Consider the following 18,954-nt stretch of genomic DNA (forward strand, 5'->3'; position numbering starts at 1 on the left):
TTGATTTCTGAAGTCCGAACGTGTACGTTTGTGTACAGCCAACTTTGATTGCTACGACTATGCGCTTGACTGAACATTTTGCACAGCATCCAAGGCCCGTTGTACCCTGGACCGAAGATCAGACACCTCTTCTAATCCAACACTGATTCTCACGATATCCGGATCGACATTGAAGGATCGTGCCTAAGACATATTAGTTATGACCCGGTTCGATATGGGCAACATGCGAGTGTACATACCCAGTCCAATTCGCCGTAGTGGGCCAGGAGGACGTAAGGAGAGCTGATAAGTTAGCAAAATCCAGAAAGTAAGTAGCTGAGTGCTTACCTCAATGTGAAGTTGGTCCCAAGACTGGGTCCCTTCAGAACCTCTATGGTGTCATAGAAGGCAATCGCCTCAGCTGTGGAGTGGAACGTGACAGAGAAGAGACCACCGTAACCACCATTGGCGTTTCGGAGGCTATCGTATAGTGGTTTTGTGGGGCTGTATTTAGGGTAGTAAACTTCTTTGACTAAGGAACAATTAGTATAGCCGTCACTCAGATAGATAAATGCTTACCCAGCGGAGAGTCCTTCAGCATAGCTGTAATGTTCTCAGTGGTAGCATTGATTTGTTCAATGCGAGAAATGAAATCGCGGCTATTTCTCTCCAAGAAAACGGCATCCTCTGCCCAGTAGTTATCTTCGTAATCTCGGTCATAAGTCTTCTTGATAGCTGCATAATACTGTGCCTGAGGATTGAGGACAGCGCTTCCTCCCATGACATTGCTGTCTCCGCTGAAAATTTTGGTCAAGCTACTGACGACAATGTCTGCCAGATGCAAAACATTAATGTTCAAAAAGTTGCTAATGGTCTCGTCGACCACCACGGCAAAGCCATACTGGTCTGCCAAAGCGCGTATCCGTTTGAGATCCGGTGTTTTCAGAAGAGGGTTACCTGGTGCTTCAGTGAAAAGCCCAAGGAATCGCTCGCCGGCCTTGAGTCGAGATTCCAGATCATCCAGGTCTTCTGAGGAGCCATGTCCGTAAAATACACAGCCCGGTCCCCATTTTTGGAGAATCTTCAATGTATCAGTATAGGGAAACCCAAAGCAAATTGATGGTAAATCGCCTCGTGTAGCCAGCAAGCTCTGATGAGCGTTGAATATGGCGTTCATGCCCGAAGGATAAAGAAGGACATCATCTTCAGAAATACCGGCAACTCGACCTTCGGATGAAGCCGTCTCCAGAGCTTCTGGCAACTCAACATCGGCTGTCAAAACACCCGCGATACGTTTACGAACAGCCAGTTTGGCCTGGTTGGCGAGAGAAGTGCTGAGGTTTCGGCCAAATCGCTCTTCGATAAATTGAGCATAGTCTCGGCCGTCTTCATTGTTTGACCTGGGAGGAGATTCTCCAACAGAGCCTTTTCTCGCTCCACTGATACTTTGGTATCTGCGGGGACCCTTGCAGGGACGTTGTGAGATCGACTCCGCAGTCGCAAGGCCCTTGTCTTCCACCAAAAATCCATCCTCCAATGCCCCCAGACAGAACTCGCCTCGTCGACTGGAGATACCGTTGCCCGAGTGCTGCCATACTTGCTTGGTAATGGGGGCATATTCTTTGGGGTAAATGACGCACGATAAGGAAGACGTAATTGTTGGACCGGCTTCGGTCTGCGGAGATGGAATGAAGTTGACGATCCGCGCTTTGTAGGCCTGGTCGGCGGGGATTTTTCCGATCAAAAAGGAGTGGCAGATGCGCGCTTGCTTGACCGACGGAAAAAGGGTTGCAGACTCGAGATTGGGGTCACCGACTCGGCGAAGAACCTCCTGGGCGAGCTTCTGAATAATGGGATGGACAAAGAATCGGGGATAACCACATTGCATCTTCTTTGTGACCCAATCTTCTCCTTCCTCGTAGCCGACATTTGCTCGCCATGTTGGAAGTGATACACTGACGGCCTTTGTGAATGTTAAATCAAATCAACTTTCAGAGTTATAGAGGGGTTGCGGGGGAAGAGGGAAGATAACATACATGGTCAGTGTTTGGAGGTACAGGTCCTCCCAGAGCCTGCAACATTTTGAGTTGAAATTGCCTAGGTAGGACGAAATAAGAATCCACCAAAATTTCCTGTAATATAGAAAGAGAGAGAGAAAAAGAGAGTAGAAAGATCAATGATGCCATTGCTCTCCACTGCGACTTCGGCGATGCTCCGCAGTACCTGATAATTACGGATGACTCAGCCATACAGTATCCAATACAATACCGTTATCGCCCAAAAAAAAAATCTCGGTCTCGACAAACCCTACGACGCTCACAAAATGTCGGACCACACATCGAAGCGCAGGAAGCTCAGTCCTGCTCCGGGGAATGCTGCTTCTAACCCTTCCACGAAACCAACGCCGAAAGTGACCGAGAAACGAAACCCGACACGAGGCAAAGATGAGCGCTCCGCAGAGCTTGCGATGGCCAGCGGCTTTTACAAATCCAGTTTCTTCAAGCTCCAGATGGACGAGCTACTGGCGGGCTTGAGACCTAATTACCCCAAACAAGTATCAAAGGTCCAGGAGACACTACACCAGATCAAAAGCGCCATTGAAGGCCTGCCCGATAAGGCTGCGCAATCTGTCGCCGATGCCGAGAAAGAGCTGCGTGCTTCTGGTCTAGTAGTTCCATGGCCTGAACCACGGCCAAGCAAGGATGTGAAATACAGCATGGCATATGCAAAGCCAACCAATATCAATGTGGTGGGTAGCTTTGCCCTGAAGACAGGCGCCCGCAATTTGGAGTCACGCCCAATCGATTTGGCAGTGACTATGCCAAATTCGCTCTTCCAGGAAAAGGACTATGTCAATTTCAGATACTTTCACAAGCGAGCTTACTATATCGCGTGCATGGCTGCTGGAATCAATGACATCGCGAACATCCAGGGATTCGACGTCAAATTCAGCCCTCAGGATGGAGACAGTCTCCGTCCTCTGATCTTGTTAGAACCGCGCTCACCTGAAGCATCTGGCCCACAGATCCGAATTCTGACCGCAATTGATCCTACGTTGTTTCCGATCACAAGAACGCTCCCTCTCAAAAGCAACATCCGCCAGGCGTCCAATAACTCGGAGATCGGCGAACCGACCTCGTTCTACAATGCCAGCCTCCGTTCCGATGCCACAGTTTCTCTTTACCACAAGACTATCTATTCGGCTTCTAAAAAGTGTGATTCTTTCAGCGATGCATGCATTCTGGGCCGAACTTGGCTGCAACAACGAGGCTTCCATACCCCCTTCCAGAATGGAGGATTTGGTGGTTTCGAATGGACAGTGCTTTTGTCCTTGCTGTTCGAAGGCGGCGGTCCGGCCGGACAACCGGTCTTGCTACCATCATACAGCTGTTATCAAATCTTCAAAGCCACCATCCAATTTTTGGCTGGCAGGGATTTGAATACTCCTCTGTTCTTCGGTCAAGAGGTTCCCGTTCCTTCTGGAGTACCTGTTGTTTTTGATGGCCGCAGAGGAATGAACATTCTCTACAAAATGACACCTTGGTCATACGCAACACTGCGTCATGAAGCTGCCATCACCCTAAAAATGCTCAATGAGTCACGAGAGGACAACTTTGACAAGGTCTTCATTCTCAAGATTGATGAACCAGCCCTTAGATTTGACCGCCTGGTCTCATTCCCCAAATCATTCAATGGTGACACTCTCCGAGCTCTTCATCAACAAAATGCTTTGTATAATGTTCTTACCCGGGCCCTCGGGGACAGAGTCAAACTTGTTTCTATTGCGAGCCAGGCCATCGATTCTTGGTCGGTCAAGTCCAAGCAGCCTAAAAAATCGAGTCAGGGCGTTTCTGTAGGGTTGCTGTTGAATGCTGAAAATGTTGGTCGTATTGTCGATCACGGTCCGGCAGCAGAGGAAAAAGAAGAATCTGCTTCGTTCCAGGCTTTCTGGGGTGAGAAGTCAGAGCTTCGACGATTCAAGGATGGCAGTATTTTGGAGAGTCTTGTGTGGTCCGACAAGTCGGAGGAATCTATCATTTATCAGATTTTGGAGTACATCCTGCAACGGCACTTCAAGATCACCCCCGAGGAATTTGGGTTTATTGGTGATGAATATGACGAGCACCTCAAAGAGCATGGCGATGGCATTCTGGCATACTCCAGCCCTGCCTTCCAGTCAATCGACGAGGCCTTCAAGGATCTGGAGAGGTCTATCCGTGACATGGAAGATGTGCCACTGGAGGTTCGTCATTTGGCCCCAGCTAGTTCCCTTCTCCGGTATACCTCCCTGAGACCCACAGGGCCCACCGACGTTGTACTTCAGTTCGAAAGCTCCTCGCGTTGGCCTGACGACTTTGCTGCTATTCAAATGACAAAGGTTGCATTCCTTTTGAAGATTGGAGATGCGCTCGAATCATCGGGTGCTGCTGCCTCGTCTTGCCGCGTAGGTCTTGAAAACGAATCAAGCAAGGTTATCAACAATGCGTATTTGGAGATTCCCCATTCCTCTGGCGTGTTGTTCCGATTGAGGATTCACCATGAGCGTGAACAGACCCTACTTGAGCGCAATCTCAAGGATCGAAACCTCAGTCCCAGAGAACGCGAAGAGGCAGCCTATGCTCTATTTGCCTACAAGAAAACATTTGTCCAAACTCCACGCTTGACACAAGCACTCCGCAGTCTGTGCACGCGTTTCCCCTTGTTGTCACCCACCATTCGTTTGACCAAGCAATGGTTCAGTTCCCACCTGTTCACTGCCCAAGTCAGCGATGAGTTGATTGAATTGCTAGTCATCCGGACCTTCACTCAACCTAACCCTTGGGACTGTCCTTCATCTGTCATGACCGGATTCTTGAGGACTCTCCACTCCCTCTCTCGGTGGGACTGGCAGCAGGAGCCGTTCATTGTTGACCTGGGAGGCGACTTGACACCACAGGTGAGCGAAAATATTCGCACTCGCTTCACGGCCTGGCGCAGCATCGATCCCGCGATGAACAGTCTGGCCCTGTTTGTCGCCTCCGATGTTGACCCCGAAGGAGTGACCTGGACTCAATACGAGATGCCTTCCAAGGTTGTGGCTGCTCGCATTTCCAGCCTAGCCAAAGCAGCAGTAAGCTTGCTGCGAAGCAAAACTCATGAAATGGATGTTTCCGACCTGTTCGATACCTCGCTTGCTCCCTATGATTTTGTTATTCATCTTCGCTCTAAGCTGTTTGGCGGTTCCTCGACACCCAAATTCAAGAACTTGGCTGAACCCCGGACTGGAATGATGCAGACCATCAAGTCATTCGTCTGTGATGTGCAGGCCTGCTACAATCAAAGTATCATGCTCTTCCATGGCGATGATCGTTGTGCTGTGATTGCTGGGCTTTGGAACCCCCAGACTCTCAAGTCGCGAGCCTGGAACCTGAAGACAGCGTACTCGACCGCTCCAGGTGATACCAAGGGCCAAGTAGCCATCAATCAGACTGCCATTCTGAACGAGATTGCGCGGTTGGGTAATGGGCTCATTGAAAATATTGAGATCCGTGAGGAATAAATGTTTGTGTTTAATTCAAATTGATGTACATTTACCCTGTCTCCAGCATATATAGCAGGTCTTTATGAGAATCCCAAGCGTTGCTTCAGCCAAAAAGAAAATGATTCGATACGATTGTAGCTCTAAAATATATAGTTAGTTATGCAACGTAGGTACATACATAGAGCGTCATGCCTGAGGTGTCCACACCTGATAACCGGTAATCTCGCTCTCCATCTACTTTCACCACCTCACAATGGCCAACTTAACCCGGGGCCAGCGCGCTCTCCATGCTCAATTGCAACCTTGGAATCGCTCTCATTTCCATGCCCATCCTCAATCCCAATTGTTGCCTGTTTATGCCCGATCCCAGCTTTTCTCAACTTCCTCTCCAAGCCAATCTCGCCGACCTTCCCCATCACCTCGCCCTTCACCCCCAGCCGCAACCACAGCCTCAATCCCTTCCAGAAATGAGATAAATGCCCCAATTAGCACTCTCCCCGCCGAGATCACTACTCCCTCCCCGCTGTCCTCATCTGCAGGTGCGGCAGATAAGCTGAAACGCTATGTCGAATTCGGACGCGCATACCTGACCTTCTACAAGACGGGCCTGAAAAACGTGTACCACAACTATCGCGCCTCGCTGCCATTGCGGAAAAAGCTAGGTCTACCAGCCTACATCCCCATTTCCCCACCGCGGACAAGCACATACAACCGCAAAGCGCCATCAATAAAACAGGAACCCCAGGTCGGCCGCGCACAGTTCCAGCTCGTCCGTCGCTCGGCGCGCGATGTTCGCCGCATGATCCCTTTCACGATGATCTTGATCGCCTGCGGCGAGCTCACGCCCTTGATCGTTCCCATATTCGGTTCTGCCATTACTCCCGCGACGTGTCGCGTTCCTTCACAGGTAGAGAAGGAGCGCCTCGCTGCTACGAACCGCAAACTTGCTGCGTTGGATGCACACATCACTGGCTCGGAGGATAAGACGCTAGCACTGCTTAAATGCGAGAGCGCTGAGCAGTTGTGCCTGGTTGCTAAGCGGTTTGCTGATCCCGCCTGGGCGGCGAGCGCGGACTCCGCTTCGGTGTTGCGCGCCTGTGCTGTTTTCGGCCTTGTGAAGCGCCATGATACGGCCAGGGGCTCGCTGCTAGCCGGTGTGGTGTATCGACCTCGGCTTGCGCGCTATGTCGAGTACCTGGCTATTGATGATGGCATGATCCGTGCCGGTGGAGGGGTTTCGGCTATGAATGCTGCCGAGGTACGGATTGCAGTTGAAGAACGCGGTGGTGTGGATGTCTCTTCTGCCACACAAGACCGAAAACAGGCGGAGAAATTGGAGAGGCGCTGGTTGGAGCAGTGGATTACAGTTCGTGCCGATAATTCCAAGACCAAGACCAAGAAGCTATGATCTTGGAGTCGACTAGATTGAGGGTCCCTGCTTGTACAGTAAATGCGTTGTTTTTTTTTCTAGAAAAGGGATCTTATGTATTATATTGGACATTTCGACTCACAAGAAACTGTTGATCATCGAGAATTACGGTCTACTAGTCTTGGATTCTACGCTCTACGTTGGCAGGTACTTGCTTTGTATCCCATCAAGTCAAATTGCATATTTATCAATCGAGATATATGCAAAGGAAAGAGTCCAGCCCAAAGTCCAGTGCTCAGAAGTACCGTTGGTCAAATTTGGCCAACAATCCGGGGGGTATCAAGAAACCCTCCAAGTGGAGAAGAATATCAAATTTCAAGGAAGCAGAAGAAGAAAAGAAAAATAGACCCTTTATATCCATCATCCTGTGATGGTCAAAGAAGCCGCAGCCTGCGCCTGCACTTGGCCACGGATTTGTTTCGCCCACCGTAGACCGCAGCTGTTACAAAGATCCCGATTTCCACTCGGACCGCGCCGCCACTCGGGGGTATTGTTGGTATTGCACATGGCACATGATTTCTCAATTGCGATGGCACTCTGCTTGCGCTTACGCTTCTTGCGGCGAGCCAGCATGCGTTGCAGCTCGTCGGCTAATGTGCGATTTTGTTTCTCCAGCTCGCGCAACTCAATCTGCCAACTCGATCCGCGTGTGGGATTAAGCTCGGTAAAGAAAGTTGCGGGATCCGTAGAGGGTGAGATGCTGCGGTTACCAGTAGGCAGACCATTAGATCCAATGAGGGACGATAGATCGGGCATTCGTTGCCCAAGCGTGCCGTACTGGCGGGGCGGGAGGGGATTGTCGAGGGTGAGTGTTGTGTTGCGTGCGGTGCCGGTAAGCGAAGCGAGGCTCTCGTCCTCGGCAGCTGCGATAGCAGTAGCGGATGGGGGAGAGGACCGAGAAAATCGGATCTGGGCGACAAGGAACGTCGGCTTGGTTCCTTCTTGTACATCGCCAGTATACAATGTGGTATAGGCTGAAAGAAAATGTCCTCTTTTATGCCGCATTTGATGCTTGAACGAGGGCAGTTCATCCTTTTCGTTCCTGCGGCCGCCGTCTATGGCGGTGGCCAGACCAGCTCCCTGCCCACGACTCGCTGCCTCCAAGGCTTGCGTGATTGTAGAAGAACCACCAGTCTCGGGCTCCATGATCTCTTGCAAACCTTTGCCTATTAGATCGTCGGCCGAGCGGCCGAGCACTGGCTTCACCTTGCTTGTGATGAACAGAATGACACCGGACAAAGAAACCTTGGCCCAAACGTCATTCTCGGCCAGCGCAGCGGATGAACCCAGGCGGGAAATTTGATCCAATGCGTAGACTGGTCGTGGGCGGCCGGTCATGACAAGATGTCTCCGGCCGTGGTTAGGATCAATGTGCCACGCGCCATGGCTCTCGAACCACATATATCCCCTGTACTTCTGTCTAATACGATACACAACACTCACAGGAGCGGTGGTCGTACTGGCTCGCAGGTCACGGATTACGGGACCAATATCACTCGGGTGGCAGATAGTAGACAGGGTCTTGCCGACCAGTTCCGCTGGGTTGTACTCTAGAATTTTGTGACAGGATGGCGATAGATACAAGAACTCGCCGTTGAACGAAAGGACATGAATCACATCGTCAGTGTTTTCAACGAGAACGCGATCCAAGTAGTGCCGGTTGACTTCATTGCCCGGTGCACCCGCGGCGTTTAGAATGGCGGTCACTTCGTCATGATTATATCGCAACATGAGATCTGGCCGTGAGGGGTGAACATCAGCTGGTGGAACGATATACTGTGGCAGCTGATCACGCTGGTAGTTAATGCTATAATTCCCATCTATATGCAATCAGTGAGGTGCTCGCCATAAAGCAGTAGGAAAGCTTACCAGGATTCCTTCGGGTCACCGCATCGGGCTTTTCAACCAAATCAACCTGGAAACCGACATAATATCGATACACATCCGAGTCCCACTGGATGGGGATCATCGTGATGAGATTCATGAAAGGCTGGCCGCCTTTGCGATAATTGATGATACTAGCCTGGATCTCGGTGCGATCATCGATCGTTGACCGTAACCGATGGACCGTCTGTCCATCAACAAAGGTCCGTTTTGCGCCAGCGTTGACTTTTCCGTCGGGGCCCTGAAGAAATCGACAGTTTCGGCCCACAATTTCGTCTTTGGTGTAACCTGTCAATCGTTCAAACGCCTCTGAGACATAGACAATGGGATGATCCTCGATCAAAATATCGCACATCACAAAGGCACATGAGAGATCAACCGCACCGATATTGATTTTGGGGTTTGGCCGCATAGCAACGCGGCCCTACAGTCCAGGTCAGTATATCACCGAGTACTCCACAGGGATCAGGACGTACCAACGCCCCGAGCACGTCAAAGCCAGTTGTCGAATAGATGCCGGTATGTTTAGTCTTGCCAATTTCAGGCTTTTCTAGTCCCGGCGAGAGATCATCTGATCCACATCAGTCCCACCATAGGGCGAAGCCAACGGGCTCGAGTGCAGGATACACACAACTCACCTTTGGCAGTAACTGGTTTTTTAGGTTGGATGGGCACCGGTTGCAATGGACGGTATGGCTGGCTTGCAGGCTGTAGGCGGCGCTCCGGGGGCTGTCGCTGAGTCCGTGCTTGTGCCTGTGCCTGTGCCTGGGTCTGTACCGGTGCCGGTGCCGGTGGCTGAGCCGGTGCCTGTGTCTGAGCGTATGACCGGTCGCTCATGCGACCTGAAAAGTCCGAGTCCTCGAAATTCGCCGTGGATTCGGTGCTTGTATCGTATGGTTCCTTTCGAACTGGCGGGGCGTGCTGAGAATAACGGGGAATGGACATGGACGATGAATATGGGTAGGTGGATTGAAATTGCGAGTGATCCATCTGTGGCGGTACTCCCATGGTCGAGTAGGTGGCATTGTAGGCAAAGGCGTTTGTGGGATCCAGGCTCACTGGCATCGAGACGCCCGAGGTAGGGATCCCCTCGTATGTGAGCATGACGTTCGACATACGGCCTTCCAGGCCAGGCTGTCGGTCGAAATTCTGTAGTGGTAGATCCGCATCCTGGGGTAGCATGGCACCGAAGCCATAGTTATGCGGAAAGGTCATATATGAGGGATCGGGGGGAGGTTCTTGAGATTCATCGTATTCGAGGGTAAAGGTGGTTGGGTTCATGGTGAAGTGAAGTGGAATGGACGGAGTTTCCCCGGGTTACCACAATCTCCACTTTGCTGCCTGTGCGTGGCTTTTGCGGTCTTCTTCGATTTCGAGAGACACTCTTACGTTCCTAGGTATTTGTATAAAGAGAAAAAGTCCATCCAATTCGACGTCTCCTCTTTCTCAAAAGTACAACCGTCTGGTGGATCCCGAAAAGCTCTGAGCGCCAATGAGAATGAGACCATCGTATTTGGTTCTAACTGACGTTTGGTATTTCGGCGATTCCACGTCCAAAACCGCCGTGGAAAACAGCCCAGGCCAAAAGGGCAACCAGGAAAGTGATGCATCACTTTCAGGGGCCGTGGGAACGGAGGACGGGGGACGGAGAAGATCTCCTGGCCTCCGTCCTTTGCCCCGTTCCTGTATGGCGTACTTGTTCACGACTCCTGAGATCGAGATGAAGATCTAAAGAATCAAACGAGAGAATGAACTTGAACTGGCCCATGAAGAAGTACCTCAGTAGCCCCTATTTGAGATTAATTTAATATGTCGATTATATATATATATACCCACTCTCCTGGCCCTCTCCCCATACTCCTCTCCCCATACTCCCCGTCCCCGGATCCCCTCGACTATACACCCAATTCCATGTGGTGATGGTCATGGATAAGATCTCAATCACCATCTGTGGAGATGGTGGATGCGGTACGTTGCAGTAACCTTCTCTGGGATCGTTCTCCCATCCTGATTCGGTGCCACGTTGGTGGATCGAGATCTGATCAGATCGGGATTCAGGCAAATCCTCCATCACCATGCGGCTGGTCCGCAGTCACTGGGTTCACGAGTATGCTTCCCAGCCCCCTGAACCCCTGCATTTGAAGCCATTCTAATGTGATGCCTCGTTAGATATGATCCGACTATCGGTATTGCGCTTCCAGATCGATGCGATTCAACCTTCTAATCGACGCCAGAGGATTCATACTCCGTCACCCGCAACGTCGACGGTCTCCCCTACTTTCTTTCCATCATCGATACTGCAGGCCAGGAGGAATACCGGGGCCTATGGACTGCCTCTACCCTGAGTTCGGATGCCTTCATCCTAGTCTACGATATCACCAACCCTTCGAGTCTCGGGACGCTCGATCATTTCATGGACATGATACACATGGAGGCAGAACAACGCGTCGAGGACAACAATCGACTGCGGAAGGAAGTAGGAAAGAAACGTGGTCATGTCGGGCAGGTCGGCTTACCACCGATCAAAATCGTCGCGGGCAACAAATGCGATCTGAGAGGCGACCGTGCGGTGACATCCCGTGAAGGGCTCGAATACGCGCGCAAACACGGCTGTGGCTTCATGGAGACCAGCGCCCGCGAAATGGTCAACATTGAGGAGACGCTTGCCCGTATGTCCCTGTCTGCTAGCCAAGGATGGCAGAGCTAATGACCGGATCAGACCTAGTCCGACGCGTTGTGGAGGCCCGACTGCAAAGCCACCGCGAGGGATCTCACCCGGGGACTGAACCGTCGACGCACACCCTACCACCCACTGTAGATGCGCTTGCAGATAAGACCCGATCTCAACGGAGTCGGGCATGGGGATTGATCAAACGGAAGAGAACGGAACCGAGCGAAGAACAGGGTCAGGAACGAAGTGAACCACAGAACGGGCCCAAGCAGAAGGAACGTCAACATTGTTGTCGAGGCTGTGCCTGTCAGCTCTGGTGCCTCCACTGCTTTTGTTAGGGTTCAAAGCTGTGAAGATCCCGTTTGGAGATCAGCTCTATACTTATACCCACAGGCTATTTGGCTGTTGAATCCGACTTGAAAGATTGTACCGAAACATGGGCAGCACACGTCTACCTTTCGGGGTGAATGGACTCGGAATGTGTCTCCGCGAGAGTATCTTACCCCGGGACATGCAGCGAAATCGAGAGACTTCCCACGGGTCGAATGGCTCCAGACCAGGGAGGCTGTTGGACATCTGGATTTTGTCGTTGCATATTTCCCAATGCAGTAAGTTCACGGTAGCTAAGCTTTTGTTTGGAGGAGAAGGGGGAAACCAAAAAAAAAAAAAAAAAAAAAGGGATAATAATAAAAAAAAAGAGGACCAGATGCACTCTAATCCGGAATGGTAGCCGAGACAAAGAGAAAAAAAAAGGGGATACATATCCTTGTTTCGGGGTCTAGCCCTGACGGCGTCTCTGGTCGAATTCGGGGTTTCCTCAGGATGGTCACGTCATGGACTTTTCTTGGACTCCATTCCCTCTGAACTCGGTTCGATTCACTCGATTCATTCGAATTCACTCGATTACTCCATCACCTTGACGGGTGTGGCTGAGGATGTTCGTTCATTGGCGATGGGCCCAGGGTCATGAATCACCTGGAGTGTCACTGTGGTGATTCTACCTCGCCATCTACGTTTTCAGTTACATGCGTCATGCTCCTGCTCTGTAAATAGTAGGACCGAATAGTCACAGTGAATAGTCGATAGTAGATAGTTGATAGTAGATAGTCGATAGTAGATAGTCGATAGTAGATAGTGAACAGGTCACAGTCCATAGGAAATATAGGTCGGCATGGGTTTGCCGATTTAATGCGCCCTTTTTGAGGCTTTTCCTTATGCAACCTGCCAAGCGCATAGATACCCTGCATATTTTATGCCGTGTTCTGCGCTGTCCAGAACATCGAACATGGCGTTGAACCGTGACCGTTGAACGGTGAACATGCACTGGAAATCGACCATCTCTGCTCTATCTAGGTATATACTGTTTTGTATATCGCATGGCCGGAAGTGCAATCCACTCGGAGATACGTCACTTGCTGTCCGAGTTCCGTGCCAAAATGCCGAGTCTTCCAGCTCCACCGGGTATTGGCGTATTACTGAGTGTATTTTACTCTCTCTCTCTTTTTTTTTTTTTTTTCGTTCTTTTTTTCTTGATTCGTTACAAGGCATAAATCTCTAAAATAATAATAATATCCCAATTGAGAAATGCCCCCCTCTTTTGTTCGAGAGACTTATATATGCACATCGATTCCCCGTTGTGACGAGAGAGCCCTTCCCTATCTCTTTTAAGTAATATACTTATCTGCCCTACTTTGCTCTGATCACTGCGCTATCCAAGGTTATACCACCTACAACTCCTGGGAACTCAATTTTCCCTTCTGGTTTGATCAGGAATTCCTCGACATCATTATATCATTGACCCCGATTGACGTCGATCAATCCTGGTACTCGCCGGATCTGGAAGTATAGCTAAAGAGGGTCAAAATCCCCCCCAAAGTCTCTCTCTTCCTTCTCTATCACATCTATCGTCGACCACTTCACACATCATGGCAGCACGTCAATCAACGCCAACCTCCGAACATTCGCATTCGGATAGCAATGTTCGCAAAAGAGTCTGCAAAGCGTGCGATCGGTGTCGCCTAAAGAAATCCAAGGTATGTGTGAAGAGACGAGGAAATCGTCCGCAACAGACACTGACTCCGGACAGTGTGACGGATCCAGCCCTTGTTCCCGGTGTCGGGCAGATAACGCCATCTGTGTCTTTGGAGAGCGCAAGAAGGCGCATGACAAAGTATACCCGAAGGGGTAAGCTATATTTCAACTTACAGAGAGAGAGAGACCGAACCTAACGCAGCCTCGCTTGATAGATACGTGGAGATGTTGGAACAGCAACAATCCTGGCTGGTGAACGGCCTCCAAGAACTCTACCGACGCAACATCGAAGGCGAAGGCTGGCCCGGCGAGCAGCTGAAACTGGAACCCAACGGTCATCCACTCACTCACGACCTACTTATGCGCCTCGGTGCCCTCGACAGTTCCAAGGGCGAACGCTTCGAAGAGAACCCCGAAACCTTGCAGCAGGATCTATGGCACACCAACTCCGGCATGCAACGCCAGGAATCGACCGATGGCGGGTCTGATAGCCCCCAATCACCGGCTGCTCGTTCGCGCTTTTCATCAGATGCGTTCTCTCAGCAACATATGCCGCCTACGCCGCCCACCTATAGCCCGTCCACGCGCGCGCCCATCAAGCCCGAGCCTCAGATGCCCAACACTCCACAATTCGCCCAACCCATGTCCATGCAAGGTGTGGTCAACCCGCTCGCTCTTCAGGGTCCACAGCAGTGGCCCAGCAACGGGTTTAATCCTTTCGATGAGATGGATCTGATGTCGACGGCGGATTACTCCAACATATCCTTTGACGACCAACAACTCTCGCCCATGTTCAATCGCCAGGTGCCCATGAACTGCATGTCTCAAGGGTCATATTTAGACTCCAAGAACGACTACGAGGATTTCAACCAGTTCCTCAATCCCAATCCCACTGAGATTACTTCGATCTAATTGGGCAACTTCTGGAGATCTACTTCTGTTCTTCTCGACTTTCTAACGCCGTATGACGTGACACATGTATACTTTACATGTGCTTTTCTTTCTTTTCTTTTTTTTCTCTTTTTCTCTTTTGGGGCTATTTTCCCCCACAAGATCTTTTTTTTTTTTTCTGTCTTTCTTTCTTTCTTTTTTTTTTCCACTGGATTCAGGCGTTGGGATCCTAATTACCTCTGTACAGTGAACTTGGTTTTGGAGTTGGGGGATTTCTTACATTCAAAAAATGGTGTTTCAGGAGGTGTATTCTTTATTTCTAATCACAATCCATTCTACAAACAGGTACAATTCCAGAACCTCGATCTAGGGACCGGAGCAACATGCCGATTGCTCCACTTTGTAGATCGAACGGCAATAATTCGGAAATCCCAACCCAGCTGAGTAATAGAGGGATTAGTCACTGCATTAGTCATGATTAGTGATCTCCACCCGTGATCTAGAGTTCTTGACTCAGCGGCTTTCTGGGGCCGTCCCCACTCGTTTTGAGCGATTTTCCGTCATTTTTTCCCTTCAGCCCAATGCCGACTTACCGTGATGGGTCAAATGCTCCGGAAGAAAAAGCCCTAAATGGATCGATATACAGCATATGTACTCCATACTCCGTACGGAGGACTCCGTCAAGGACTACCGTTCACCTAGATCGTACAATGGGAGTTCGTATTCGCCCAGAGTTGCATTATGTAGATTGTTACCCCTGAGACGCGGCCCCATCGCCAACCCTACTTGGGGCTGGCGAAATTGCCCAGCACCCTGCCAATGCTTGAAACTTGGCGTGTACACCGTTGTATGTTGTTCTCCTTTTTTTGGTCCTTTTTCCCTTCTTTTCGAAGGTGGGCCAACGCGAGTCCGGGGTAAAATATCCCTTCGGACGCCGGACCCCGTTCCCTCCGACCGGATACTCGCTGACTCCTAACCCCGGGGTGTTATGTCCGCTGTATCTCTGTTTTATGCGCAATAGTCTCCGGTAACGTAAAATGCGTATGATTGGGGAAGATCAGCCATTCCGAACGTGGGCTTATTGATCTTAATTTGGTCTGAGATTCGAAGTTCAAAAAGCGAATGGAGCCGTCACGGGTTGAGCTTATCCTAATCTGGACATGGATAATGTCATCAAGTTTAGGCTAATGACTTCGGTTTCAGCACTGGAAGCATCTTGAAGACTATAGGCATTTATGCTAAACCAAAGAAAACTATCTATTGACATTGACGGTGATTGATCCCGGAAATTGCGGGGTTCCAAACGTCATGGCGACCCTAAAACTGAGAACCTCCCTTCCCCCCACCATCTCTCTTCACAAAAACACAAACAGCTTCCAATCATGTCCGCCCCCGAGCAAGCTGCATTTACCTTTCTGCCCCTGGGGGCCATCATCCAGGAGTTCCGTGTCGCCGGGAAGAACATCGTCTTGGGTTTCCCCACGCAGGATGACTACGTCAAGTACAACTCCCCACACTACGGTGCAACCATCGGTCGTGTTGCCAATCGTATCAAGGATGGCTTGATCCAAGACCTCAATGGCCAGCCAATCCAACTGACGCAAAACAACGGCCCCAATGCCCTGCATGGGGGTGAGAAGGGCTGGGGTAAGCGCGTATTTGACGGCCCCCATACTGTCCAGCGTAATGGCCACGATGCCCTGCTGTTCAAGTACCTGTGCAAAGATGGCGAGGAGAGTTATCCCGGCACCGTCGAGGTGCGCGTATGGTATACCGCTAGCAAGGAGGATGACGCCAAGACCGTGCTGACAGCCGAGTACGAGGTGGAATTCATTGGCAATGAGTGTGAGGAGACCGTAGTCAACCTCACCAACCACAGGTAAGCTCGACCAATTCGGAAAAACGTCAACATCCGAGCTATATCCCGCTGACAAATCCTCGCTCGCAGCTACTTCAACATCGGTGACGGCTCCGATATATCGGGCACCACCGCCCAACTCGCCACAGATGACTATCTTCCTCTCGATAGCACGGGCATCCCGTCAGGCGGCATCGCCAAGTTCCCCCGAGATGTGACCAACCCGTTCACCCTCGCTGCAACGGGCGCACACATCGATGACGTCTTCGTCATGGAGTCTGACCCCAGCAAGATTCCGCTGGACACCCGTGGCTTGCCTCTGCGCCGTCTCGCGCAGTTCAGCAATGCGGGCACGGGCCTGCATCTCGAGGTGCACAGCACTGAACCGGCATTCCAGTTCTACACCGGAAAGTATATCGACGTGCCAGAGATCAACGGTGCGCCGGCGCATGGCGAGGGAGCTGGGTTCTGCGTTGAACCTAGCCGCTTTGTGAACGCGATCAACGAGCCAGAGTGGAGATCAATGGTTCTGTTGAAGAAGGGTCAGATCTTTGGTTGCAAGACCGTTTACAAGGCGTGGAAGGCTTGAATGTCACGTGCCCGGCGGATCTACGACACATTGTACGGAGTACTCCGTACAACGAGACATTTTACATTCAACTCAAGTGGAGAAGCCGCTCAAGTCTAGCTGGTATCCATGGATGTGATTAAGGCTTGAATCGTACGATGTACACAACATACACATTGTAATGCACTAAGAATTCCACACAATCAAGAAAACGGTGCCGAGCCCGACCAAGTTATCTCCGTGACATGCTGCCCGTGGGTCCTCGGCAGGCCGGTTTAGCTTTGTGCTCCGAGGTATCTTCCCGAGGTATCAGCTGTCGAGGGCTATACCTCCTAGACATGCACATGAAGTATGTAGGTATGCTGTATGGCATATGCCGTAGCCCTGGTCGACTAACGGCAATCCCTACATGTTTAGATAAATGTAGGGGTTAGGATCAAATCAACCAAAATCCTCCCTGACCCGCTCCCTTCTCGAAGAATTCAAGAACATCGGTCAGGAATCTCCACCCATTTCGCACGACGATCGTTGGGTCTTTTTCATTCTCTTTTTTTTCCCTGTTAGTGTGTGCCGTATTCCCGTCCCTCCGGAGTGCGGCACTATGTATCTACGGAGTATTATTTTCAACAATCTGCTCCCGAGCTTTGATTGTATTGTTGTAGGTATTGAAACCGGTAAAAGATCGACGGTCGTTAGATTTATTTTTTTCCCAAAATGCCTACTTAGGATAGCTTGTAGAAAGATCCACTCCAAGTTGCTGCCCTACAATGACCCTAACTCGATGAATCGATAGGTGGGATCACCTGATACGCGCGTGTGTGGGTATCACGTGATGCGGCCAGAACCGGGGCGGGCCCCCGGGCCAACCCGAGCTTCGTCAGACCCCCCGCGCGGGGAACTGATGCGAACTCGTAGATCAACTTGATAAGCAACTCCTCAATCCAACCACCAGAGATCCACATCATGGCCTCATCGCACGGAGATCTACGTCATCTGCTGCCAGGCAATTACAAGCGCCAGATCGCCTCCTGGCTGGAAGAGGACTGTCCCAGCCTGGACTATGGCGGCTTTGTCGTCGGCGAGTCAGAGGGTGAAGCCCGGTTACTGGGAAAGAGCAAGGTGGGCACACAAGACCTCGCCGCAATATTCACCATTGGACATGAACTGACCAACACAGGGTATTCTCGCCGGCGTACCATTCTTCGACGAGGTGTTTTCCCAACTAGGCTGCACGTAAGTCACAAGGGGAACCGGGTTCCCACTCAAGTATCCATCTAACCCACTTTCCCCAGAATCGAGTGGCACATCAAAGAAGGCGAAACAATCACGCCCATCCAGCATTGCGCAACCGTGCGCGGACCCATCCGCAAGATCCTCCTCGGAGAGCGCGTAGCGCTCAACATCCTCGCGCGATGCTCCGGCATCGCCAGCAAAAGTGCCTCGATGCTGGCGGCACTGCGCGCCGAGGGGTGGCAGGGTATTTTGGCTGGAACAAGAAAGACCACGCCTGGGTTCCGGCTTGTTGAGAAATACGGGATGCTTGCCGGCGGGGCCGATCCGCACCGACACGATCTGAGCTCGATGACGATGCTGAAGGATAACCACGTGTGGGCGTGCGCGAACAACCGAGCCGCAGCGGACGGGGGTGTTGCTGACCCAACGTCGATTCAATCTATTGCTGCGGCGATTCCTCGCGCTGTGCAGGCTGCTAAGGCTACCGGGGGCTTCTCTACTAAGGTTGAGGTTGAATGTCGAAGTGTTGAGGAGGCCAATGCGGCGATTGAGGCTGGAGCCGATATTATTATGTTGGATAATTTTACGCCGGAGGGGGTGCGGAATGCTGCGGCGCAATTGAAACGCGAGTGGGCTTCGAAAAGGGCTTTCTTGATTGAGGTGAGTGGTGGGTTGACGGAAGAGAATGCACCGGCTCATGTCTGTGCCGATATCGATATTCTGTCGACGAGTTCGATTCATCAAGGCACGGGAATTGTGGATTTCTCGCTCAAAGTATCATTGCGGTAAGATGTATCACCCAAGTTTAAGGGGAAAAAAAGGACAAGTTGCAAACCCAATATTAAAAAAAACGCCTTCCATCTCATGGTCCTCGTGAATCATAACAAGA

General features: G+C 51.0%; 9 protein-coding genes across 9 annotated transcripts; 6 read left to right on the forward strand and 3 right to left on the reverse strand.

Moving 5' to 3' along the window:
• Positions 1 to 57: 57 nt before the first annotated feature.
• On the reverse strand, positions 58 to 2,060 carry N7457_006066 (cystathionine gamma-synthase; the record flags this gene model as incomplete). The annotated part of the gene is made up of 5 exons (XM_057177110.1): positions 58 to 183; positions 240 to 282; positions 328 to 511; positions 559 to 1,942; positions 2,016 to 2,060. 5 exons carry the CDS (start codon positions 2,058 to 2,060, stop codon positions 58 to 60), a joined length of 1,782 nt encoding a protein of 593 aa, XP_057031412.1.
• A 242-nt stretch (positions 2,061 to 2,302) lies between these two features.
• N7457_006067 (rRNA-processing protein UTP22) lies at positions 2,303 to 5,518 on the forward strand (the record flags this gene model as incomplete). The annotated part of the gene is made up of 1 exon (XM_057177111.1): positions 2,303 to 5,518. The coding sequence occupies one exon, from the start codon at positions 2,303 to 2,305 to the stop codon at positions 5,516 to 5,518; it is 3,216 nt and encodes a 1,071-aa protein (XP_057031413.1).
• A 235-nt stretch (positions 5,519 to 5,753) lies between these two features.
• On the forward strand, positions 5,754 to 6,908 carry N7457_006068 (uncharacterized protein; the record flags this gene model as incomplete). The annotated part of the gene is made up of 1 exon (XM_057177112.1): positions 5,754 to 6,908. One exon carries the CDS (start codon positions 5,754 to 5,756, stop codon positions 6,906 to 6,908), a length of 1,155 nt encoding a protein of 384 aa, XP_057031414.1.
• A 381-nt stretch (positions 6,909 to 7,289) lies between these two features.
• On the reverse strand, positions 7,290 to 10,094 carry lreA (uncharacterized protein; the record flags this gene model as incomplete). Its single annotated transcript, XM_057177113.1, has 5 exons — positions 7,290 to 8,749; positions 8,799 to 9,237; positions 9,290 to 9,384; positions 9,452 to 9,542; positions 9,591 to 10,094. 5 exons carry the CDS (start codon positions 10,092 to 10,094, stop codon positions 7,290 to 7,292), a joined length of 2,589 nt encoding a protein of 862 aa, XP_057031415.1.
• Positions 10,095 to 10,888: 794 nt separating this feature from the next.
• Positions 10,889 to 11,951, forward strand: N7457_006070 (putative RAS small monomeric GTPase; the record flags this gene model as incomplete). The annotated part of the gene is made up of 5 exons (XM_057177114.1): positions 10,889 to 10,920; positions 10,983 to 10,999; positions 11,048 to 11,482; positions 11,533 to 11,763; positions 11,878 to 11,951. 5 exons carry the CDS (start codon positions 10,889 to 10,891, stop codon positions 11,949 to 11,951), a joined length of 789 nt encoding a protein of 262 aa, XP_057031416.1.
• Positions 11,952 to 13,409: 1,458 nt separating this feature from the next.
• On the forward strand, positions 13,410 to 14,427 carry N7457_006071 (Zn(II)2Cys6 transcription factor domain-containing protein; the record flags this gene model as incomplete). Its single annotated transcript, XM_057177115.1, has 3 exons — positions 13,410 to 13,517; positions 13,571 to 13,668; positions 13,731 to 14,427. 3 exons carry the CDS (start codon positions 13,410 to 13,412, stop codon positions 14,425 to 14,427), a joined length of 903 nt encoding a protein of 300 aa, XP_057031417.1.
• A 1,361-nt stretch (positions 14,428 to 15,788) lies between these two features.
• On the forward strand, positions 15,789 to 16,853 carry N7457_006072 (aldose epimerase family protein; the record flags this gene model as incomplete). The annotated part of the gene is made up of 2 exons (XM_057177116.1): positions 15,789 to 16,285; positions 16,355 to 16,853. 2 exons carry the CDS (start codon positions 15,789 to 15,791, stop codon positions 16,851 to 16,853), a joined length of 996 nt encoding a protein of 331 aa, XP_057031418.1.
• A 752-nt stretch (positions 16,854 to 17,605) lies between these two features.
• Positions 17,606 to 17,794, reverse strand: N7457_006073 (uncharacterized protein; the record flags this gene model as incomplete). The annotated part of the gene is made up of 1 exon (XM_057177117.1): positions 17,606 to 17,794. One exon carries the CDS (start codon positions 17,792 to 17,794, stop codon positions 17,606 to 17,608), a length of 189 nt encoding a protein of 62 aa, XP_057031419.1.
• A 1-nt stretch (position 17,795) lies between these two features.
• On the forward strand, positions 17,796 to 18,854 carry N7457_006074 (nicotinate-nucleotide diphosphorylase (carboxylating); the record flags this gene model as incomplete). Its single annotated transcript, XM_057177118.1, has 3 exons — positions 17,796 to 17,951; positions 18,010 to 18,065; positions 18,125 to 18,854. The coding sequence occupies 3 exons, from the start codon at positions 17,796 to 17,798 to the stop codon at positions 18,852 to 18,854; spliced, it is 942 nt and encodes a 313-aa protein (XP_057031420.1).
• Between the last annotated feature and the right edge of the window lie 100 nt (positions 18,855 to 18,954).

The sequence above is a fragment of the Penicillium paradoxum genome (assembly GCF_028828445.1).
Source record: "Penicillium paradoxum strain IBT 22861 chromosome Unknown utg000005l_segment0_segment0, whole genome shotgun sequence".
Taxonomy (NCBI): Eukaryota; Fungi; Ascomycota; class Eurotiomycetes; order Eurotiales; family Aspergillaceae; genus Penicillium; species Penicillium paradoxum.